Source organism: Rutilus rutilus (genome assembly GCF_951802725.1).
Source record: "Rutilus rutilus genome assembly, chromosome: 4".
NCBI classification, from domain to species: Eukaryota; Metazoa; Chordata; class Actinopteri; order Cypriniformes; family Leuciscidae; genus Rutilus; species Rutilus rutilus.
The window spans coordinates 8,356,457-8,382,700 of NC_140212.1; the positions used below are offsets into that span (position 1 = coordinate 8,356,457).

The following is a 26,244-nucleotide window of genomic DNA, read 5'->3' on the forward strand; positions in this document are numbered from 1 at the left end:
TCTGTCACTAGTATTTCCAAATCAATGTTTATCAAATCAGAACTCCAAATGTGTTTTATTTTTTTAGATAACAGAAGATTGAGACAACATCTACAATGTTGATATCACATGAAAAATGTAATTGCGATCACAAGACAACAAGAAAAAAAAAAAAACAATAATGGCCTCTTAGGGTTTCAATAAATAAATATTAATATTATTGTGATAATGATATATTATATTGAATAAAAAAGAAGACAATTATGTAAAACTTATTTGTATAGCTCTTTATAAATTGGAGAGACAGAGAGAAAAAGAGAAAGAGATAAACTGCCTGTTAAACACAAGAGCACATTCAATATACTGTGACAATGTTATTACACGGGCATCTAAAAAAACACATTACAGTATAGTTTAATTTTAAGATCTTAAATAACATAGCATTTAACCCTTCATTAAAAAAAAAAAAACTCTTTAATTTCATGTGTACTTACCAGCTGTGATGAGTATTATAATTGAAGACAGTAAAATGAGTGTCAGGCATCTCTCCATCTCTCTCTGCTTGATTAATTCAACATCCAGTACAAGCTTCTCCGCACTGATACAGAAGTACAGGCGTCCTCTCTCAGCCCCCTTAATGAGAAAGAGGTTCAAAACCCTCCAATCACATTCGCTGTTACCTTATTAGACAGAACAGAGGAAATCATCAAACAACTTCAGTGACAAATCAGATGAGGCTTTTATGATTTTCTCCATATATATATATATAAAAAACTGTCAGTGCTTATGAACTCCTCCTCCCCACCCATCAAGACTGAGGGGATGCAGAAACACACACACACACACACACACACACACACACACACACACACACACACACACACACACACACACACGGCTTACAGGAGACAGGAAACTCTCCAGTTTATTTACAGCATCAAAGCCCAACACCTGCAGAGAAGAGATAAAAGCACTGATAACTAACTCTGAACACTGTCTATTAGATATGTTAGTATGACATTAACAAGTAACAAAAAAGACATTAAAAATGTAAATGTTAACCAAGAGCACAGTGCACAAGTAAGCCTTTATTAAACTAACGAAAGGTGTCCTACAAAAGCCATAATTATCAGTGAAGAAAAGTTTACCTTGTGACCAGCAGAGAGAGCCAGTGAACTACATTTCTGCTAAAGCACCTTGCTTGTTTTGCAAAATCATACTTCCACAGAAGTGCCAGACTAGCGTTGTAGGCTATATTTGATAGGGGGTGGGTATGGATCTATATCGAGACACTTCAGTAAGGATGCGCGCGCGCACACACACACACACACACACACACACACACACCTGCCAGAGGCGGGCTGCTTCTTCATCAGGACGGATCACCACAGAGTTACGCTAACCGTGTTGTTCTGCCTCTGGATATAGTCCAATCAGGGTGATAATATATATATATATATATATATATATATATTTTTTTTTTTTTTTTTTTTTTTACGGTCTATGGTGATAACTGATCAAACTTTAAAACACATGAAGTTTCCAGCTATAAGTAAGGAAAATTCCTTAAAATTGAAATGGACACAAGAAAAAACACTTTTAAAGGTAATTAAAAATGCATGTATAATAATTATACAAAACATAGATAATATGAAAGCACAGGATTAAAGAATAATATAAAATGGTGCCAGCAGCATCTTGAATATTATTTTTATGTGAACAACTTTACTATTTAATAATTAACTTAAAACAAATATATAAGTACAGAGGAAAAATGATAGGCTACAGTGAAAAACAAAAACTAAAAAAAAAACTAAACATAGTAAAGCTTTTAGACCCAGCAAATAAGAAAGTAAATAAATAAATAAAATCAGTAAGAAATCTGAAAGGAGGAAGGAATCAAGTTAAACACTGAACTCTACTTACATTAAATATTTTGACAGAAACTGTTTGGCCCTTTAACTGAACGGGAATCCTCCTCTACCTTACAGAGACACTTTACTGAGGAGACACACACATGATAAAGTGCTGACAAAGTCCAGCTGTCATGAGAGTCAATGTGGGAAACACAAAGTCTGACACCTGCAGAGAAGAGATGACAAACACTGACAACTACCCTGGCTTGAGGAGCACTGGGTGTTAATAATAGGCTAGGAAAGCATTTACACAGCAAACGACAATTTGTGAATAAAAAAAAACAGAAATATTTCACAGAAATGTATTGATTTTTATTTTTTTTCTGTACAAAAAACACAATGTCAGCCTTCCCAATTCTACCCCCCAGAAGATTCTACCCCACCATATTCACACTGAATATTTAAGCTCAGAGTTCATGCCATGTGTTACTTTCTGACTGTCAGAAACTCCTTCTGCAGGACATTAAGTGAACATGCTTTTCTGATAATTGCTCACAGCTGCTGTTTGTTAACGTATTTCCCAAAGTAAAGTCCAACAGCTTTTAGCAAAATATAAAAGTCCGCCAGCAGTGGGTCTGCATTTAAGAGGAGTTATATTTTTATAAGTTGAAGGTGCTGTGAAATGTTAAAAACTGTTGTGGTGGAGGCTTAAAGGTAAAGACATTTTTTTCCTCAAATTTCTAAGGCTATGTGATAGACATGTATCAATTCAGAGAAATAGCAAAAAAGAAAAAGAAAAAAGCATGGTCTGGAAAAACTAAAACAATCTAATATTTTGAAAGCAATGCATTTTTGTTCTCAGAAATGATTGAATTAGAAGATTTGAATACAAAGTGCAACATAAAACATTGCTGGACTGCAGCTAAAACATACAGTATATAGGATCTTAAACACCTAAACTCTGCAGACCACTTAAAAACTGAAAAATGATTTGCTGCAGTGGGTGTGGTTTGAGTTATAAAGTCCCTCCCTGTTTTCCTGGCTCCTCCCCCACATCATCATAGTCTGTTATTAAAAAACAAGAGCAAATTAATGTATCAACATGATTTAAAAAGTATTATAATGAACACAATGTTTTCAGTCCATTTAAATTAGCTATTGAGACAACAGAACAAGATACATTCATAATATAAAGCTATTATAAGGACTACACCAAAATTATTCAGTAAAAAAAGTGTCAATAACGTACCAGATATGTCACTCATATATTCCCCGACATTCTTCACATCACCATACTCCTCCTGAACACCCTCTGATATAAATGTGTCTATTATTAATTACATGCAAAAAGTCTTCATACTTTACATGCTACTATAATTTGACAAAAAAACAAGAAAATAAATCCTGTTCTAATGCATAAGTGTATAATTTGAAACCCACACCTGCTTTATCATTGAAGAACTGTCGTACGATGATGACATCATCATAGTTTTCTGTTAAACAAAATAATGAAAAATTATATATATGTATTGTGTTAAGACCTAACAAAATAATTAAAAGAAATAAACCTGTATCATGATGTCTCCGTTCAGCATTGATTACATCATCATAATTCTCTGATGTGATTTGTTGATTTTCTAAACAATTCAATAGAAAAGAGAGAATAAACAGAAACTAATTCACAGGCCAAATAGGTAATTAAATGAAGTGAATTTCTGTGATCAGTTAAAGTCACTGACCTGTTGGGCCTTCAGTGGTGCTGACGTCATTATAGTAGTCAGCTGTGACTCCTACTGCAGATTTTGATGTGAAAAAGAAAATACATACATTCATAAATACCAACATACATACAGTACATACTATTATTACTATACAGTACATATATATATTATTGCATATAATTATTAAACACTGCTAAGATAACTTTTTTTATCTTAATGTTTTTAATTTAACAAACATACATACTTTTCTGTATATAGCAAGTAACATTATTATAATTCAGTCCTCTAACCTGAAAGAAGCTCATCAGCATCTTCATACCCAGAATGCTGTTCGGTAGAACGGACACTTCCTGTTAGGAAAGAGCAGAACTATCAGATACATGTTCACAATCACAAATCAGCCAAAACCCCCATATGCTTTGGATCATTTCAGAATCAGAAATCAGAAAGAGCTTAATTGCCAAGTGTGCTTGCACACACACAAGGACTTTTTCTTGTAAATGAAGCTTCCAGTGCACACATATAAATACAACAATAAGACACATATAAAATTTGAAAGGTATAAGACACAGATTAGGCATATTTACAGATATTAACATATTTACAGTTAGCAGTATTATGTTAATAAATAAATATTTCACTAAACAGTGGCAGTTTTGCACTAAGAGAGGCGTTATGAGGCATTTAACTGTTCAGGAGGGAGATGGCCTGTGGGAAGAAGCTGTTCCTAAGCCTAGATTTTCTAGTGCCTAGATCGTTCTGAATCTCCAGCCGGACGGCAACAGTGCAAAGAGGTTATGGCCAGCATGAGTGGAGTCTGTGATGATTTTATCTGCCCTCTTCCTCACTCTGGAAGAGTATAGATCCTGGAGGGTGGGAAATAATCATTTCAGCAGTCCGGACTGTCCATTGTAGTCTTCTGATGGCTTCTGATTTGGTAGCTGAACTAAACAAGACAACTACTGAAGTGCATAGAACAGACGGCTGAATAAAACTGGCTAAACAGCTCCTGTGGAAAGATGAACTTCCTCAGCTGGCGAAGCATTTTTCTCAATAGAGTCTATCTGGAACTCCCACTTCAGGTCCTGAAGAGATGGTAGAGCCCAGGAACCACGAGGCTAAAGTGCTGTTCATGATGGTAAGGGAGGGGAGTGCTGGGATGTTCCTAATGAAGTCCAATATTATCTCCACTGTTTTGAGCATGTTCAGGTCAAGGTTGTTGTGACTTACCAGAACATCTCTTCTGTATGCAGATTCATCACCATCCTGGATGAGGCTGATGACTGTGGTGCCGTCTGCAAACTTCAGGAGCTTAACAGAGGGATCAGTAGAGGTGAAGTCATTTGTGTAGAGGGAGAAGAGTAATGAGGAGAGCACACATCCTTGAGGAGTGCCAGTGTGCTGATTGTGCAAGTGTTGGATGTGAATTTTCCCAGCCTCACTAGCTGCTGCCTGTCTATCAGGAAGTTGGTGATCCACTGACAGATGGAGGTCGGCACAGAGAGCCGAGTTATTGGGGGGTGTGCATTGTCTAATGTCCAGTTGTTTGTCTCTCATAAAAGTTATAGGTAAAAGTTGACTGAAGACAGGACAAACAATCAATAAAAGACAAACACTGAGGAGCTCCAAAACAAGGCAGCCATCTGTGGCGCCATCTTCAAGTTCAGCTCATACTAATCTAAGGAAATCCATTCCTTCTTGACTCTAACATTGACTCACACCTAAATATAACACTAACCCTTAATCATCACACAAACAAGGTCACAGAGATGAATCTGTGATTTACTCTTCTTACCCCTCTGAATTCAGTGATGAGTCTGATGATCATGACAAATCAAGCACTATGACATTTACTCACCCCTCTGAGTGAAAACACTGTGTCTATTACTGGGTCTGTGATGAATCTCCTCATAAACGGCCTCAGTCTTCGTCTTGTGTCTCCTCTTAGAGAGAGCTGTGAGTGTAGACAGACAAAACCTGCTGTCAGCTCACAACACATGACTGATCACACACTGAATAAGACACAATATGACAGTCTCTGGATCTCTCCTACCTCTCCTCATCACTCTGTTCTGCTGAATCAGTATAATCAGTGGCACTAAGAGCAGTAAGAGCAAAACTCCCAGTACAACCACAAGCACAGAGAGAGACACTGGAGGAGTTTGTGGAGGAGTGACTGATGTTGAGCGCACTGTCTGAGAAACTGGAGGAGAAGCTGATGTTGTTGTGGCAGGAGTAGTGGACACTGACAAATCTGGCAAAACAGACAAAAACACATTGGAAAAAGCCAATACACAAATATTATTACCACTTAAACAATTTATAAATGAATAATATCGGTCAGTGTGTTGCAGTGACCTGCACAGGTGAGTCCAGCGTGCTCTTTGTGGGAGCAGTCAGTGTGGTTCTTCAGGGAGAGAGGACAGTCCCACAGGTGAATCTCATTCCCTCTGCACTTGACTCTGTTCAGCCACACAACACCTTCACCAGCACCAAAGACTGAATTCCCATCAGCCCTCAGTGCTGCTCCACAACCCAGCTGCCTGCAGACCACCTGAGCATCGCTGATGTCCCACAGATCAGCACAGACTGAACCCCACACAGCGTTATGATACACCTCCAGCCTCCCAGAGCACCGGCCCAAACCTCCACTCAGTCTGAGAGGAACATGATCTAAATCACAGCCAAGTGAATACATTATTGGCCAACAGAGTTGTCAAGACAGAAACACCTACAGGTATGTCTGTGGAGTGATATTAAATTCTCTTGGTTCCCCAGAACTAAATCACATACAGTACATACAACACGTATGGCTGTTATGATTTTTATGTTCTTCTAAATCAAATTAACTTACCTGAACACTGTCTCTGATGTGGAGATGTGGAGCATGACAAATAGCTTCTAGGGGACTCATGACTCTCCTGTTCTGTAATCACAAGTAAATTCAATATTATATAGACACATTTTGTTTATATACTCAATAATGTTAACTGAATATTGTTGTATTTTTAGAGATAGAAATTGCAATGGAAATCAGTCTTACCTGAGCAGGTGATATGGGCCACTTCATCTTCACCACAGTCATTCTGTCCCCAGGGTGAAGATGGACACTGCCACAGATTGGAATCATGTGGTCGACATTTCACTTTATCCAGCCAGTTATGAGCTGATTCCAGTCTTGGGATAGAATCGGAAAAAGCACCAGATCTTCCACAGTTCAGCTCTTGACAGATCAGACTCGTTGTGTCTCTGTCCATCTGGTTTACACACACATTACCCCAGGATCCATTGTAGAAAACCTCCACATTCCCTTCACAGCCCTCAGTTAACCTGATCTCTTTAAACTCTAGATGGAAACATGAACACAACCTCTGATTTCACCCAGCCCTACAGTATTCATTTCAACCACAAACACATTCAGGTAACATAACATATATACAGGGGTTGGACAATGAAACTGAAACACTGGCCAATAAAGTGTTGGAGGTTTAATGCCTATATATGCCTATATGTATATATATCTGGTGGCCAATCTTCATTGATTTTACATTCCATCAGCAAGAACAGAATGTGAGAAGGTTGAATTAGCAGAGCAACAGCACAGCTGTACATAAAAATATTGCAATCCACAGAACATAATGGGAGACATATCAGAGTTCAAAAGAGGACAAATTGTTGGTGCGCATCTCGCTGGCTCATCTGTGATTAGAACAACAAGTCTTTGTGGTGTATCGAGAGCTATGGTATCCAGGATAATGTTGGCTGTAGAGCCATAGTAAACCACCACGTAGGACGAACCACATCCAACAGGAGTAACTGTCGACACATGAGGAAGCTACTAGGATGAGGATATCCTGGATTGTATCCAAAAAACATTAAAACCACAGCTGCCTAACTCACTGCAGAATTAAATCCCCACCTCAACTCTCCTGTTTCCACCAAAACTGTTCGTCGGGAGCTCCACATGGAACACATGGTCGGGCTGCTATAGCCAAACCTTTGGTCACTCGTGACAATGCCAAATGTCAGTTTCATTGGACTGTGGACAATGTAAAACATGTATTGTAAGTTCACTGTCCACCTTCGTTGTCTTTCCCACATCCATGGGAGTTACAGTGTGGAGAAGCCCTAAAGAGGATTAACACCCGGACTGTTGCGTGCCCAGAGTAAAGCACAGGCGTGGATCAGTGATGGCTTGGGCTGCAATATCATGGCATTCCCTACTGTGCTTGATGGGCACGTCACTGCCAAAGACTACCGAACCATTCTGGAGGACCATGTGCACCTAATGGTTCAAGCATTGTACCCTGAAGCACATTGTGCCGTGTATCGTTATCATAATTATTATTATTATTATTATCATAATAATGCTACATACAGCAAGACTTGTGACAGAATGAAATGATGAACATGAAAGTGAAGTTGAACACAGCCTGAACAGTCACCAGATCTAAATATTTTTGAGCCACATTTTGGAGGAGCAAGTCAAAAAACGTTTTCCTCCACCAGCATTACATAGTGTCCTGGCCACTGTTCTGGAAGTGTAATGGCTCGAAATCCCTCTGGCCACTATGAAGGACTTATATCTGTCATTCCCAAGACGAATTGATGCTGCAAAAGGAGTCTACTAATAGACTACAACATACTAATAAATTATTGTGGTCTCAAACCACAGATTCAGTTTCACTGTAAAACCCCTGTATGTGTAACTGAAAAATGTTAGATATTCCCAGAAGATATTTTAGATTTTAAATGTTACTGAATAACATTTTTTCACAACACTGAAATGTTTACCTGAGCACACGACTCCTACATCCTCCTTGTGTTGACAGTCATGTTTCCCCCAGCCTGGAGAAGAGCAGTTCCACAGGGACGTCTCATTCCCCTCACACTCCACCTCATCCAGCCATATGGGTCCAGAACCAGGACCAAACCAGGCTGGTACCTGCTGGTTACTGAGGGCCACTCCACACTGCAGCTGTCTGCACACCACATGGGCATCTTTAATATCCCAGGAGTCATCACACACTGTCCCCCATGAGCCGCTGTGAAAAACCTCCAGCCTCCCTGCACAGTCTCCCCCAGAACCCACCAGCCTGATGGACCCGCGACCTGATATTCAGAGAGAGAAAAACACATTATTGATCACTAACAACTGAAGAATCTGCCCAGATGTTGTTGTTCTCACCAAGGCAGGTGATTGACAGCTGTTGTGTGGAGCTGCAGTTGAGAGTTTGTGGAGAGCTGCAGTTCCCCAGATGAGCTTCACTCCCAGAGCACTGGAAGCCCGTCACACACTCATGACTGTGTTCAGGACTGGATGAAGAGGAGCCGGAGAAGTTCAGCACAGAGCCACAGCCCAGCTGTCTGCAGACCACAGAGGATTCAGTGAGACTCCAGGAGTCCAGCAGAACTCTCCTCCAGACCTGATGGATGGAAACTTCCAGCTCCCCCTCACACTGTCTCTCTCCAGACAACCGCACCAGACCATCATGAACAGCCAGAGAGGAACCTGAGGAGAAGATCTCATGTTTTACTAAAATAGGAATTGTGTTATAACATGGTGAAAAAGATCATAATGCTCTCAGTGTCAAATAAGTTTACCAGAGCAAATGACTCCAACATCTCGTCTATGAGAACATTCAGCTCGACTCCATGAAGAGACGGAACATTCTGAGAGTTTAGTTTCATTCCCGTCACAATCAAACACATCAGCCCAGATTTCACCACTTCCCTCTCCAAACCAGTCTGATCCCACAACAGACACAGCAATCCCACAATTCAGCTGTCTACAGAGGACACTGGCAGCTCTCATATCCCAGCATGCATCACACACTGAGCCCCACTCATTAAGGAACCAAAGCCCTACTCTTCCAGAACAGGAGTCTGAACCGTTCATCAGTTTAGCGTCTGTGTAACCTGAATAAAGAACAGAAGTTAAAACAGAGTATAATGCAGCTGACAGAGGAGAATGAAGAGAGACAGAATATTTATAATTTACCAGAACAGATCAGGCCCACATTATAGTCACTGGTACAGCTTTGTTGGTGTGATAATAAAATTGAGCAAAATGAAATGTGAGACTCATTTCCTCTGCACTGAATCTCTTGTGTCCACATCTGAGCGTCTCCTTTGCCAAAAGCATCTTCTCCCAGCACCTGTACAGGAGCCCCACAGTCCAGCTCTCTACACACAACCTCTGCATCCTGCTGGTCAAAGGCAGCGTCACACACTGAAACCCACGACTGATCATCAAGTATCTCTAACCTCCCAGAGCACAGGTGAGATCCATTAATGAGTCTGGAAGCTTGATGACCTGTTAATATTACAGGAATGACACAGTAGACAAAAACAAATGCTTGATAGTTAAATACAATAAACACACAAACAGTTTTCCAAACAAAATATTCTTTGTCACAACAAATCAATGGGCAGTCAGTTAAATTGTTCACCCGAACAGATGACACCAGCATCATAACTGTGAGTACAGCCATGTACGCCCCATCCTCCTGACCCACAGTTCTTCAGTGTTGACTCTGATCCAGTGCATAATACAACATCCATCCAGATTGGCCCTGATCCTGGTCCAAAATGAGCATCACTCAGAGCATCTACAGGTTCTCCACAGTCCAGCTCTCTACACACCACTGCAGCATCAGCCAAATCCCAGGCTTGATGACACACTGTTCCCCACTGACCTCTATGAAGAACCTCCACTCTACCAGCACAGCGACTGGTACCACCAACCAGCCTCACATTCTTTTTATCTAAGTGGCAGAAAAATACAGATAGAGACTTTGATTGCATCTCCGTAAGCACACTAGTTAGTGTATCAGTATATAGTGTACACAAATTCAGCACTGATAAAGCACACTGGCTCATTACACGTGGACACTGATTTTTCAATTCCCGATGATATGACTAGGTGCTTGTGTCATAAAACGTCACCACTGGTATTTATTAACAACACACATAACATCTTTCTGACATTTTTATGCTGTTTAAAGTATGTTATGAAATATACTTTGATTGTTGTTATATATCTAAAACATTTTAGCCAGAATTAATTATAAATATTTACTACACTGTTCACTACCTATCTACTGATGATGTTTATACTGACATATAATTAAATGATTGTCTTTTCAAATCTTCTATCGCATGTCATGATGATATTGTATATAGAACTTCCATTAAGGCAGGGGCCGGGAACCTTTTTTGACCAAAGAGCCATTTTGTTAATTTTTGGATAATGCATTTTTACAAAAGAGCCACAGTAGAAAAAAAAAAGTATATATATATATATATATATATAATTAAAGACATGCTTTTTTTCCCCCAATAAAAAAAATCAACAGTAGTAATTATTAGGTCCATAGACAACTAAAAACAAACAAATATTCAGCAAACAATAATTAAGTTGCAATTTGGAATTATTTGTGCAGGGCTTTCACTGTGAGGTTGAGTTACCAAGTGATGAGCATAAATCCTCTTTTGTGTGCGTGTGTGTGTGAGAGAGAGTGAATGCACACAGTACTATCTGCTGTGTTTACGTGAATACTCGACTTGGCATTTTGATGTATTTCTGTGTTTATTTGGCCGTTTAGGCGCGCAACCGAAGACAAAGGCTCGGAGCTCGGAGCGCGCGCACAGCATCCTGTCAGTAGAGTTCAGTTCTCTTTCGCGACTTATCGCGCTTTTAATGTTTATTTTCAATATAAAGCACATCCTGTTCTTTTCTTTCTCATCCATTCATGTTTTGTTATTAATAACTTTAAACAGAATCGTCAACTGAAATCTGCGCGGATTATCAAAAATACGACACATTCATAGGACATAACGGTCTCTGCGCAAAAGTGAAAGTACCAGCGGGTGAAATGTCTCTTTGCACAGCAAAGCACCCGTTTCAATAAATTGATATATTAAAGTTTATAAAGCCTACTTTTACATTTCCGCTGCTGTTCTAGAATGGTTTTCGCCTGCTTGAATCCCAGTGCAGGTGTAGCCAGGTTACCACAGAAACGTAAGCGGTTAGTTGATTGCTGTGGTGACTCGTGACACTCGCGAACAGCACTGAACACGCACTTTTGCCGGTACAACTTTAATATTATTATTATCATAAACTTTTCATTAACTTCAGTAGGCTGTACTACAACAAGGGAATTGTAATTGGCTGCTTTTTCTGCAGAGAGCCGATCTCTGTTGATGTGTTTTAATTGTTTCATCGATGGTTTGTTGGTAAAGGGTGAGAGACCTCGCGAGCCACATGATTTTTGCCAAAGAGCCAGATGTGGCTCGCGAGCCATAGGTTCCCGACCACTGCATTAAGGGGAACGTAGTGAGCATCTAGTTTTTGGAGTGCATTGTGGGATTTTTAGGGAGTGAACATTCCAGTTAACTTTAAGGATTTTGTGATTGAGACGGATCTTAAAATGGCTGGCTCCTTGGTCAGTGTTCTGACTGTGAAATATGAAGCTGACTGAGATGCGCCCTATTAGTAAAAGGTATGATATTACTATATTATTTTAACTCACCAGCACAGATCAGCCCCTGGTAATTATAATGTGAACAGCTGTTTTTGTGTAAGGATGTTGGACAGAGGTGAATCTGAGACTCGTTTCCTCTGCACTGAATCTCTTGTGTCCACATCTGAGCGTCTCCTTTTCCTAAAGCATCTTCTCCCAGCACCTGTACAGGAGCCCCACAGTCCAGCTCTCTACACACAACCTCTGCATCCTGCTGGTCAAAGGCAGCATCACACACTGAAACCCACGACTGATCATCAAGTATCTCTAACCTCCCAGAGCAACTGGAGTTTCCAATAAGCCTGACACCTGAAGTAGCAAGAGATAAGAAATGTTTAACTTTTGTTTATCTAAAGGTGTGTAATTCTGGTCATTATTGTTCTACCATAAAGCACCACTTATTAATGTGAAAGGAGTAAAAGAGTCAAATTACTCAATCTCTCATGTCAATCCGTATCATCTGACTTTCATTTTTATGGAACATAAAAGGGGAATTTTACCGAATATCCTGGTACTCTTTTCAATATAATGAGAGTAAAATCAGAAAAAACATTGTATGCTCTACAGAACAAAGTCATAGAGATTTGAAAAGACAAAGTAAATGATGACTGATTTTTAATTTTTTGTTGAACTTTCCCTTAAAGACAGTTGAAATATCAGTGATGTAAAAACAGTGCAGGGTTTGGAGCAGTTTACCTGAGCAGATTACTCCTGCATCTTTAGTATGATCACAGTCATAAAAACCCCAATTTACTGATCCACAGTTCTTCAGTGTAGATTCTGATCCCAAACATAACGTACGATTTGTCCAGATTGTTCCTGATCCTGGTCCAAAATGAGCATTACTCAGAGCATCTACAGGTTCTCCACAGTCCAGCTCTCTACACACCACTGCAGCATCAGACAAATCCCACGTCACACCACACACTGTTCCCCACTGACCTCTATGAAGAACCTCCACTCTACCAGAACAGCGACTGTGACCATCAACTAGCCTTACTCTCAAATTGTCTATAAAAAAAGGGAGTAAAGACGTGTACAAAAAGAAAGAATGAGGAAAAAAGTATCACAATAAGAAAAAAAAAAAAAAAGAGAAAATGTACTAATATTTAGTTTATATTTTGGGAACATGAAATTTGATTTCAGTTTATTTAAAAAAGGCTCAAACCTGAACACACTAGTCTAACATCATTTTCATGAGAACAGTTGTTTTCATGTGATGGTGATGTTGGACAGAGGTGAATCTGAGACTCATTTCCTCTGCACTGAATCTCTTGTGTCCACATCTGAGCGTCTCCTTTGCCAAAAGCATCTTTTCCCAGCACCTGTACAGGAGCCCCACAGTCCAGCTCTCTACACACAACCTCTGCATCCTGCTGGTCAAAGGCAGCGTCACACACTGAAACCCACGACTGATCATCAAGTATCTCTAACCTCCCAGAGCAGCGAGAACCTCCAACCAGCCGGACTTCTGAAAGAACAACACAGGAAAAAACTAAATTTAAAGTTAGAGAACTTCAATAATGAGTCAGATAGTCATATAATTAATATATCAATCAACGAGAAATCATATTTTCCTTAATCTTCTGAAATAAAAGATATTTATTATGAAAACATATTATACATGTCAGCAAAACTTTTTCCTACAAGTAACCTACAAAAGTAACCTACAAAACCAGCTCATATACAAAACAGTCTATAGTTAGTTTTACTGTAAAAATCTAAATGCATTACATGACTGGCCACATTTCAACATTTTCATGTCAACAATGTCTATGAATGAATCCTATCAGGGAATTACATTAGAATGTAGAGTTAGAAACAAGCTTCTAGATTTGATTTTTAACAAGGTCTCTGATTATTACAGTCTGACCTTAACAGTTTGTGCTGTCAAAAAGAAGCCGGAAAATGGTCACAAAAATGAAATTATGACTGCTTTTGGTGTGATTGTTTTGTACATTAAGACAGGATTTTTAGCTTTAGCTTACCTGAACAAATGACTTGAGCGCTCTTATCAAGACACACATCAAGATCAGTTGATTGTATGAATCCACATTTCTTAAGTGTAGACTCTGATCCAGAACACATTGCATTTTTCATCCAAAACGGTTTTGATCCCAGTCCAAAATGAGCATCTACAGGTTCTCCACAGTCCAGCTCTCTACACACCACTGCAGCATCAGCCAAATCCCAACCAGCACCACACACTGTTCCCCACTGACCTCTATGAAGAACCTCCACTCTACCAGCACAGCGACTGCTGCCATTTACCAGTCTCACATTTATTATGTCTATGAATGTAAGAGAAAAGGCTATTGTAAATTTAAATTGTTATAATAAAATGAAATGAAATGTGCTTAGTTGTACTTTGAACTCTTACCAGAACACAGCAAACCAATGTTGTGCTCATGTAAACAGTTGTTTTCATCTAATGGTGATGTTGGACAGAGGTGAATCTGAGACTCATTTCCTCTGCACTGAATCTCTTGTGTCCACATCTGAGCGTCTCCTTTGCCAAAAGCATCTTCTCCCAGCACCTGTACAGGAGCACCACAGTCCAGCTCTCTACACACAACCTCTGCATCCTGCTGGTCAAAGGCAGCGTCACACACTGAAACCCACGTCTGATCATCAAGTATCTCTAACCTCCCAGAGCAGCGAGAACCTCCAACCAGCCGGACTTCTGAATAAGACAACACAGATCAACAAAAGCATGGCTTATTTATGGGGCTTCAAGATAATGATTTGTACATCAAAGCCATTTTATTTTTAGTCTTATAATGAATAAAGTAAAAACACAAAAGAAAACCACAACAAATATTATTATAAAATGTATTTATTATTGAAGTCAACATTTTAAAACTTCTTTAAAAATTAGAAGTCAATCTGGAAGTGCATATGAATTTTAATATGTAAAATACTTTACCTGAGCAAATGACTCCAGCATCTCTACTATGATCACAGATGCTTTTACCCCATCCTGATGACCCACAGTTCTTCAGTGTTGTCTCTGATCCAGTACACATGACAAGATTCATCCAGATTGGTCCTGATCCTGGTCCAAAATGAGCATCACCCAGAGCATCTACAGGTTCTCCACAGTCCAGCTCTCTACACACCACTGCAGCTTCAGCCATATCCCAGTCATCTCCACACACTGTTCCCCACTGACCTCTATGAAGAACCTCCACTCTACCAGCACAGCGATTGTGACCACCAACCAGCCTCACATCCATACGGTCTAAATATTTAGCAGTAACAAATGAGAGATGAAAGATGAAGGGATGAGAGTTCAATTTACAGCATTACAAAGTAGGACAACTGGGAAAATGGGACACATACGTATGAGTATTTTAAATGAATATTCAGAGTTCAATACAAGTTTAGCTCAATCAACAGCATAGGTATGTTGATTACCAGAGGCGGACAGAGTTCACAGCTTCATTACTTGAGTAAAAGTACAGATACCCCTTGCTAAATTTCACTCAAGTACAAGTAAAAGTACTACAGTCAGATGTCTACTTAAGTAAAAGTACTGAAGTCCTTGTTTTTAAAAGTACTTGAGTATCAAGAGTACAAGAGTACATTTTCTAAATATTGCATTACTACTGCCACAGTGCTTACATTGGTAAACACAGCAAACACTTGAAGCGAAAACTATCATTAACTTGTTCAGAAAATTGAAATAGTCTGGCGAGGTGGGGCCACGTACGGGTTCGGGATGCAATATTTTTTTTCCCAGGATGGTAGGGGAAGACTCATGAATATTCATTAGGGAAGTCATCCCTGATTGGTCTGATGACCTACCCCTAACCCCACCCCTAAACCTACCCGTCACTGGGGTTAAGACCAATCAGGGATGACTTCCCTAATGAATATTCATGAGTCTTCCCCTACCATCCTGGGAAATAAATAAATAAATAAAAAATACTCCCGGGATGGACCTGCTGCATCTTCATCCATTGTTTCGTCCATGGTTTCTTCTCTTATCTAAATCTGACCATGGAGTTGACTTTGGCGGAAAGCTGAAGGTGATTGCTGATAGGCTGTCCCAATCAGTGGCGCCTGCACAATCCAATCACATTTGAGAGAGAAACAACAAATTGAGGGTTTCCGAGATGTTTCTTTTTTCCTTTTTTTTAGAAGTAGTAACGGGTACTCACAGTTATGGATAGAAATGTAGAGGAGTAAAGAGTACAATATTTGTCTCTCAAATGTACTTGAGTAAAGTCATGAGAACTCCCCAAAAATAATACTCGAGTAAAGTACAGATCCCTCAAAATTGTACTTAAGTACTGTACTCAAGTAAATGCACTCCATTACTGTCCGGCTCTGTTGATTACCAAAAATAATATTTTGCTGACTCCCTCCATTTATAAAAAAAAAAATTTAGGGTTTCAATTATGCTAAAATACATTATTGTTTTAGCTGTAAATAGTTAAAAACCATTACTGGGTTTATACCATTATGTTGCGGAAAGTTTAAAACTGGAAATAACTTTGCACAGAAAAGGTTAGTAATCATTTTTTTCCACACTATAATCATGTTAACGCATATTTGTTTAAGTCTTGTTTCTATTTTATTGAGACAGTGAGTATTTTAAAGTTTACAGAAAACATTGTAAAAAAAGGCCTTTAGGTTTTTTTTGTTTGTCATGATCACAACTTCTTGATATAACATAATACAGCATTTATCTTGCTGGATTATGAATGAGAGATTCTTTTTCTTTTTTTATTAAAATGTTCATGGGACTTGCTCAAGCTAACATGTCTGTCACTAATATTTCCAAATCAATTTTTTTCAAATCAGAACTCCAAATGTGTGATAAATTTTACGGCCACCAAACTCGAGGGACAGAGATGCCTGCATGGTTATAGAATAATGTTTGACACGTGGCGATTAAATCGTTTTCAACCAGAGAAAAGGTGATCAATGTATGTTTTTTTTCATTTTATTTATATAACAGAAGATTGAGACAACATTTACAATGTTGATATCACAAGAAAAATTAAATTGTGATCAAAAGACAGGACAAAAAAAAAAAAAAAAAAAAACTACCGATATATTATATTGAATAAAAAAGAAGACACTCATGTAAAACTTATTTGTATCTCTTTATAAATTGGAGAGACAGAGAGAGAAAGAGAATAAAGACTGCCTGATAAACTGCCTGTTAAACACAGGAGCACATTCAATATATTGTGACACGGGTGATTACGGGCATCTAAAAAACACATTACAGTGTAGTTTAATTTTAATATCTTAAATAACATAGCCTTTCATTAAAAAGTAACAACAAAAACAACAACAACAACAAAAAACAATCTCTTTAATTTCATATCTGCTTACCAGCTGTGATGAGTATTATAACTGAAGACAGTAAAATGAGTGTCAGGCATCTCTCCATCTCTCTCTGCTTGATTAATTCAACATCCAGTACAAGCTTCTCCGCACTGATGATACAGAAGTACAGGCGTCCTCTCTCAGCCCCCTTAATGAGAGAGAAAGAGGTTCAAAACCCTCCAATCACACTCGCTGTTACCTTATTAGACAGAACAGAGGAAATCATCAAACAACTTCAGTGACAAATCAGACGAGGCTTTTATTACTTTCTCCATATATATATATATATAACTGTCAGTGCTGATGAACTCCTCCTCCCCACCCATCAAGACTGAGGGGATGCAGAAACAGACACACACACACACGTATTTTACTGACTTACAAGGAGACAGGAAACACTCCAGTTTATTTACAGCATCAAAGCCCAACACCTGCAGAGAAGAGATAAAAGCACTGATAAATAACTGTGATATTATACATATATATAGTTAGCATGATATTAACACGTAATAAACTCAACTATTTAAATTAAATACCATTGCCAAATAGCATTTTTTTTTTAAGTTAAAAAGAGGCAGAAAAGACATTCTCCTTAAAATGTATTTTTGTGAAACATCTCATCACTTTCTAAAGATAATTCTTATATTGTACCAAAGTGGTTTGTTTCAAATGGCCCACAAAAACCCTCTTCATCTTGTGTACAGCAGAGTGAGCCTGTGTGCCTCTGTACTTCATTTCTGCTAAAGCGCCGTTGTACATATGTGCAGGGATGATGTATTTTTGTAGACCAAAACCCAGAAACATATTAAGTGAATGTTTTTTTAAATATGTTTTTTGTTAAATGCTTGAAATAAGGCCTGTGGTTAAAACAAGCTCAAGATATTTTCACGTTTTATTTAACAATATAAAATACATCAGTAATATGCTCTTGTGATTTTAAAAAAAAGCTTTTACTTTTTACTTAGCTTTTAAGTGGCTAAATGGGAGTACATGTCAGGGTTCTGTCACTTTGGTCTAGTTTGTTCTTCGGTTTGTGACAGAGCCCTGACACTCCTGTATTTTCTTGTCTTTGCCTGTGTGCCTGGTTTCATATTCGGAGCGTGGTGTTCGGATTCCGGCACTCATGTCATGTTTGGTATCGCTTCTGTGTCGGGATTCGGACATTCATGCTCCGAGTGTTTGACATTTTGTCCTGAGTGCATGGAATGACATTCGCTAATTCTCGTGTGCTCTGCTGTCCGTGTGTTTTGTGCTTTCATGTCATGTTTTGTCTTGTGCTGTCAGAGGTGGGCAGTATTTTAATTACATGTATTTGAAATACGTATTTAATTACTTTTGAGTATTTTGTCATTTGTATTTTCCTTTACAAAAATAAATGAAATGTCATTTGTAATTAAACACTTTCAGAGACTGTAATTTGTATTTAAAATACTTAAAATACTTTATATTTAAATGTATCATTTTATTTAGCATATGTTAACTTTCATCACCAGGCTTAATAGGACCATAGACATAAAATACGAATAGGACTACCTATTCCTATACCTATATGAATGTAATATATCACAGTTTTTGGCTAGATGCAAGAAAATCATGTGACGTCATGTGACACATCCTATTGACCCTGTTCACATTTCCGGGTTTCTCAGAAGTGGCAGTCATCATAGTTGGGTAAACTTCTATAGCAGTGAATGAGAGACTACATTGCATATATTTTTTGTGTTCCCATTTGCTCAAATAGCAAAAGAAAAACGCCACAACAGCGTTTTCACAACTTTCAGAAAGAGTAAAAAATTAGAGAGAGATTGATAATGGCGGTCAGAAGAGAGAAATATGTCAACTTTACTGTCATAGTCGCTGTATTAGAAACACCCTCACAGCAGTATTAACAAGTTTTTTTTTAAATATAATAAAAATATAGGGCCCTTTTTTAAGGATCTAAGCGCATGGTCTAAAGTGCATGGCGCAAGCACACTTAGTGTGTGTCCGAATCCAGTTTTGCTAGTTTAACGATGGGAAAAATGGTCGGTGCAACCGGTCCATGGTGTAAAAGGGTCGTCCCTATTCTCTTAAAGCTACACTGTGTAACTTTTTTAGTTGATTCTTAGCAAAAAACACTTAGTTCTTTCAAAAATATATGTGCTCATTAATATATATTTACTTCTTTCAAGTAATAAAGTATTCTCTTAAGTTTATAATCTGCCATTGAAAGTACATACGGGTGAGGGGTTCGAATGCCGGTCGCCATGTTGCCCCTCCATCTTGAAACTACATTAGCCAAAGAGGGACATGCCTGTAAATTCAAGCTTCGCCTTTTGCGTTTTTCACTCAGTGACACCGTGACGAATGCGAGGGGGAGAGATTACTCGTTTTTTTTTTTTTTTTTTTTTTTTTCAAAAAAGCTTTATTTTCAATTTATAATATGTCATATAAACTTAAACTTAACATCAAAAACTCGTTTGAGGAAAAAACATGCGCTCGCATTTTAAACAGTACAAACTCACATCATATCAACAAATAAGATAAATAAAAATAAAAAATAAAAAATAAAAATTTACAGGGGCTGACAAAACAACATAGTGCTTCAAGCGTGTTTAAGAACATAGGACTGTAAACTCAAGGAGCAAGAGACTCTGACATTGTTCCATATAACTCATTTATGGACTGGTTTTCTTCCGATAACACCTTTAGAGATGCTATATAATTTTTTATTTCATTCTTAAAACAGTTTATGTTGGGCTTGCTGTTATTCCACTTATTTTTGTGTATATGATACTTCCCCATAATGAAAATAATGTTCACCATTTTAGATACCTTTTTTGACAGACCATATCATCACTTGAAATTTGTTAAACAAAGAGTTGTTGATCCCAATATTTAACCATCGATAAACATCCTTCCAAAACCCCATTGTGACTGAACAAGAGAAAAAAAGGTGTTCAATTGTTTCGTGTTCTGTCATACAAAAAACACACTGATTAACTTCAAAATTGAACCTTTTCCTTAGGGTTTCAGCAGCAGGATAAATATTATGTATTAATTTGAACTGAATTTCTTTTACCTTAGGTGAAATTGGCCATTTAAGATAGCTACAACAAGTCTTTGTTAATGTAACTTGATTATCTGTTATCTTTATTTTCGTTGGCTTTTTGATATCATAGAATAGTTTTTCTTTAAACATACTTCCAAGTATTTTGTTATTACATTTTCTTTCTCCAAATTTCAATTCACCAATTTTTAATTCAGGCAATTTAACAGTCACATTTGAATTTGTGAGGATATTTTTAATCATGAATTTTAAGGGAAGTGGAATAGCTCTACTGATTTGGTTAAATTCTCTATAAGAGCATTTTAAATTAAACTTTTCGACAAAGGAATTAAACTGCAACAGACTGCCATTTTTATCCATCAAGTCCGTAACATATAGAACATTTTTATCATACCATTCTTGTTTAAATAGTGTCTTTCTGTTAATTAATATGGTTCTATTATTCCACAAGGTGGAGCTATGCGGTGTGAAGTTGTGAGTGAACATCATTTTCCAGTAGAGCAGTATTTGTTTATGGAAGTCAGACAGTTTGATTGGTAGTTTAGTTATTTCAAAGTCACACCTTAACAAAAATTCTAATCCACCAACATTTTGGAAAATATATTTTGGTATGTGGAACCATATGGAATTTGGTTGTGTCAAATAAGCTTTAACCCAGTTCAACTTTAATACACCTATCATGGATTCAAAGTCAGCAGCTTTCAGCCCACCGTGTTTATAGTCTTTAACCATCACAGACTTTTTAAGGTAGTGTGTCTTATTTTTCCACATGAAATTAAAAATGATTGAATTTACCTTTTTAATCATTTGGGGGGGGGGGGGGGGGGGGGGGGGGGGGACATAAAGAGATTGACAAGGATATACAAATTTTGATAAACCTTCTGCTTTTGTTAATAAGATTCTGCCAAAAATAGAGAGATCTCTCATGAGCCAATGATTAAGAGATTTTTTCATACTCTCTATTTTCCCTTCAATGTTTAGTTGTTCTCTCTTATTTCTATCTTTAGACATTATTAATCCTAGGAATTTTAGTTCAGTTTTGACAGGTATGGAGTCTATATTCGTCTCAGCACATGGATGAAGACATAGTATTTCACATTTTTTCAGGTTTAGACATAATCCTGAAGCTTTGGAAAAAACTGATATTATATCTAGGGCTTTTCCAATTAAAGATTTATCTTTTAAAAAGATTACTGTGTCATCTGCAAATTGGCTTATTCGATATTCGTAATCGAAAATGGTGATTCCTTTAATTTGAGGGTGATTTACGATTAGATATGCTAGCATTTGTGTACATAAAATAAATAATTTTGGTGAAATAGGACAACCTTGTCTAATACCACGCGAAATCTTAATTTTTGGTGTCATTCCAGGGTTGAGGGAGATGTAACTATGAATATCATTATAAAACATTTTTATGATTTTGCAGAACCCTTCTCCAAATCCGAATTTTTTGAGCACCGTAAACATGAAATCATGTTCCACAGTGTCGAAAGCTTTGAAAAAATCTATGAATAGAACAAGACTATCTGATTGAATGAATGATTGGTAGTCAATCATATCTAGAATCAGACGAATATGATTGTGAATATATCTTCCCTGTATAAAAGCTGATTGATACTCTTCGATAAGTTTTCCAATTACATGCTTTAAGCGATTTGCATACACTAAAGCAAGTAGTTTATAATCGCTACATAATAAGGTTATTGGTCTCCAGTTGTCTAACATCAACAAATCTTTTTGAGGTTTTGGTAATAAGGTTATCAATCCTGTTTTCATAGTAGGGGACAAACATCCTTCCTTAATACATTCCAAAAAAGCTTTACATATAGTAACTTTTTAATATCTGCCCAAAAATGTTTTAGGAATTCAGATGTTAACCCATCTATTCCTGGGGATTTACCGGTTTTCATTTGTTTTAATGCAGTTTCAATTTCTATTATAGTTAATTCTTCTTCGAGTATGTGTTTGTCTTCCACATCCAGTTTTTTAAAGTTTACATCGATTTTTTCAAATAAAAAAATCACAATCTGATTTGTTAAATTTTGATTTATATATGTTACCATAAAAGAGACTAATTTCATCTTGGACTAATTTCTGATCTTCCATTGTTATACCATTTATCATAAGTTTATTTATTTTTTTCTTACTTTGTCTTTGTTTTTCAAGTCCGAAGAAATAAGTTGAACTTTTTTCACCCTTTTCAATCCATCTAGCTCTTGATCTAACATAAGCTCCATTTGCCTTTGTTGTGTACATGTCATCTAATTGGGACTGCAATAACTTTAATTCAGTAATGTTGTCTATGGATAATTGTATATTACTTGTTAGTTGATTGATTTTGTCAATTAGATCCTTTTGCTTCCTTTTCCTTATACATGACAGTTTTTTACCTGTGTCAACTGCTATTTGTCTGGTTTTGAACTTAAACCATTCCCATTTACTGATATCACTCATGTCTAGCTTTTCAACCTCTGGGATAAGAGACTTCACCTGTTTACAAAATTCAGCATTTTTTAAGAAATCATTATTAAACTTCCAGATATTTGGAGAATTCAATTGTTGTTTGGATGTTAATAGGTTTAGACTAATCATGCAATGGTCTGTAAGCGGAGAGGCTGATATTTTACAATCTGAAATATCACTACATAACTCACATGAAATCAACCAGTAATCTAATCTTGAACATTGACCATTTCCTGCAGAGTTATACCATGTAAACTGAACTGAAGTTGGATTTAATGCTCTCCAATAATCAATTATATACGTTGTTGTACATAAAGACAGTATAGTGTCGCTATATACAGGTTGAGAATTCCTATGAGGTAGTCGGTCTAGCCATGAATCAGGGGCTATATTATGGTCTCCTCCCAATATTACTTTATCTGAATCATATGTTGTTTTCCATTCAATTATAAGTTGGCTTAATTTCGCATACAACTTCACATTGATTGCTTGGTTGTTAAAGCCATAAACGCATATCAAAATATAACGTTTGTCATTTGTCTCCACAACCACCATTAACCTTCAGTATCTTTTTTATGATCCATTATGTTACCTGGAAATCTATTAAATAGTATCATGACTCCTGCTGAGTGTGATGTTCCATGTGCAAAGAAGGCGTAATCCCCCCATGGAATTTTCCAAAATTTTTCATTATCCATAACAGAATGAGTCTCCTGTAAAAAGATGCATTGCGATTTCTGATCCTTACAAAACAAAAAAATGGCTTTACGCTTTGTAATGTTATTCAATCCCCTAACATTCAATGATATAAAAGAAAGTATGGTTGTTCTAAATGCGCTTAACTTTGTTTGTTTGTTTTTTTTTGCAGGAATGAACATGTTGTCCTGAGTAACATATCAAAAATATAGAAAAAACATCAACTCGTAATTGAAGTCCTTCAACCCCTTTTAGCAGTTAAATCAATTAAACGTTCACCTGGTAAGATTCATACTAACAGAATATGTTTAAATAAAATACCTTAGAGTTCTTTCTGTAAAACTTAAATACATCTTACCATGTTACTGAATTTTTGCTCTAAATAAGCAGAAAGTGCCTGAGCATGTGCTTACTACACAGCACTTAGGGGTCAACTCTGCGTCCATCAATGAGAGCGTATCCTTCTCTTAGGGAGGCCTTTTTCCCGTTTCTTCTGGCTTCTTGCACCTTAGGCCAAAGCTTTGCACGAGCCTCACGATCTTCTTTTGAGAAGTCCTCCTTGAACTGAATGTCCATCTCTCTGCACACTCTTGCCTCTCTTGATCTCCTCCATACTTCATCACGGACAGTTCTCAAGGCAAACTGGATGATTACAGGTCTGGGCATCTTGTTGGTGGCTGCATCGTTCTTCTTTCCCAAGCGGTGCACTGTGTCAACTGACTCACGGAGTTTCTCCACTGACACCGGGATCACTCTTGTAAGGATGCCAATCACAGTCTCTCTTGTATCCTCTTTGTCTTTTTCAGGAAGGCCCATCAGTCTAAGGCCCCGTCCACACTACTGCGTTTTCGTTTAGAAACGGAGACCTTTTGCTACGTTTGCACCTCCCGTCCACACTAAAACGACAAAAACGGAGACCCAAAACGGAGAAGTTTAGAAACGCTGCCGACCAGTTTTTCGTTTTGAATCTCCGGAGGGCGTTTTAGTGTGGACGGCTCAAAACGGAGGACTTTAGAAACGATGACGTAGTAGAGGCTCACGCTCGGATCTGATTGGGTGTCATCAGTCATGGAGTATGCTATATCTTTTCTAGCAGCTGTTGTGCAAGTAAATTCTGCATTTTACAATGCTAACTGCCTACATGCGCCGGAGGCAAGCTATTATTCGAGCGATCTGTGACAATTCCCGGTAAAATAGTGACAATGTGACAATTCCCGATAAAATAGTTTACGTTTGACAATTCCTGGTATCGACCGTGTACATGGAGCGTCGGTTTTGGGTTAACCCGGGAAGAACCAGCGCATGGTGGGATAATTTTATCAATGAAGTTGTGTTTACACCGGCTCGCGCATGCCCAGTGTTGGTGAATGGTCACGTGATCCGCGTTTTCAGTCGTTTTAATGTGGACGGAGATCAATTCTAATACACAGCTAAAACGCTGGTGTGGACGGAGATCGTATTCGTTTTAATTCTCCGTTTCTAAACGAAAACGCAGTAGTGTGGACGGGGCCTAAGATCCCACCTTCTCTTATACCTGGCTTGCTCCAAACAGATCTGCTTCAGTGACGTATTTTCTTTTTTCAACAGCAACATTTCTTCCTTCACTTTGCTTATTTCTTCCTTATTTTCTCTCACTGCTTGTGTGTTAGCTTCCATTCGACTTTCAAAAGCTTTCAGTCTGTCATCTTGTTCATCAAATCTCTTTATCAAAGTTTGAATTGCATCTAAGATGGTTTCATTTGTTATCTCACCCGGCTGTTTTCCCACATCTTGATTCTTTGGTTTCATTTTCTTGGGATTTGGGCTAGGCAAAGGTGTGTGGTCATGAGACATTTTCCGATTTTCTTCCTCCATTGCCTCTATTTCTTCTTCCTCACATGCCTCGCGCAGGGCCGTCAGTTTATAGTCGTGGTCTGTTAGCAGTTGAGCTTTAGCCGCTTTGCTAACGTTAGCCATCTCGTTCACGTTACAGAAAAAGAAAAACCGAGCAAAGGTGGTCAGCTTCGAAAAACAGAACTCCGTGGGGCTGAGATGTTGTTCGTGCAGTTCTTATGTGAAGTTGCTGAGTTTTTCTGTCGGAGATTAAAAGTTTAGGACGATTTCAAGACTTTAATAACAGAGCCTGCAAAAAACGCTACCGCTCATTCCGCCATCATAACTCCTCCCCGGGAGAGATTACTCGTGAGCTCGCGAGTGCCGGCAGATTTGAAAGATAGTGTGTGTGTGTGTGTGCGTGCGTGCGTGCGTGCGTACTCAGATTTGAAAGAGAGAATTAAAACGTCAACGCGACAGACAAATCAGCAAGACCATAGTCAATATTGGAGTAACTTTTCCCAGATGGAAAGAGCTCATGAGGAGAAAAGATTGTAAAACGGACGCCGAGGTTGCCTGCTTTCTTCTCGACAGGTAATTCAGCCTGTTGTAATTCATTTGTGTAAATTCGAAGTTTTATAGTTGCTTGTCTAACCATAGCATGGTTGTGCATAACGCCAGAACGACCTCTAGTATAACTTCATCCTCGCGTCAATGGTGAAAAAGTATTGTTTACCTTGTAACATAAATCTGTGCTGCGACGGATCACAGGTGATGAATAGTTTTAAAGGCGCAAT

At 38.0% G+C, this 26,244-nt stretch overlaps 1 protein-coding gene and 1 pseudogene across 2 annotated transcripts in view; both read right to left on the reverse strand.

Moving 5' to 3' along the window:
• Positions 1-2,170: 2,170 nt before the first annotated feature.
• Positions 2,171-26,244, reverse strand: part of LOC311289119 (scavenger receptor cysteine-rich type 1 protein M130-like) — a 50,429-nt pseudogene continuing 26,355 nt past the window's right edge. The window contains exons 13-19 of the transcript in view: positions 5,415-5,510; positions 3,847-3,906; positions 3,575-3,628; positions 3,404-3,472; positions 3,278-3,328; positions 3,085-3,147; positions 2,171-2,900 (exon numbers count right to left, since the gene is read on the reverse strand). The product of the transcript in view is annotated as a scavenger receptor cysteine-rich type 1 protein M130-like (transcript). The remainder of the gene's footprint in view (positions 2,901-3,084; positions 3,148-3,277; positions 3,329-3,403; positions 3,473-3,574; positions 3,629-3,846; positions 3,907-5,414; positions 5,511-26,244) is intronic.
• Positions 5,545-25,796, reverse strand: LOC311289034 (scavenger receptor cysteine-rich type 1 protein M130-like; the record flags this gene model as incomplete). Its single annotated transcript, XM_084406786.1, has 18 exons — positions 23,994-25,796; positions 17,807-17,855; positions 17,431-17,572; positions 15,008-15,322; positions 14,462-14,764; positions 14,070-14,372; positions 13,250-13,552; positions 12,778-13,092; positions 12,091-12,390; positions 10,009-10,323; positions 9,558-9,863; positions 9,161-9,475; positions 8,706-9,068; positions 8,351-8,668; positions 6,600-6,902; positions 6,411-6,482; positions 5,915-6,229; positions 5,545-5,810 (listed from the first exon to the last, which is right to left on the reverse strand). Exons 3-18 carry the CDS (start codon positions 17,486-17,488, stop codon positions 5,545-5,547), a joined length of 4,470 nt encoding a protein of 1,489 aa, XP_084262912.1. The 5' UTR covers positions 17,489-17,572; positions 17,807-17,855; positions 23,994-25,796.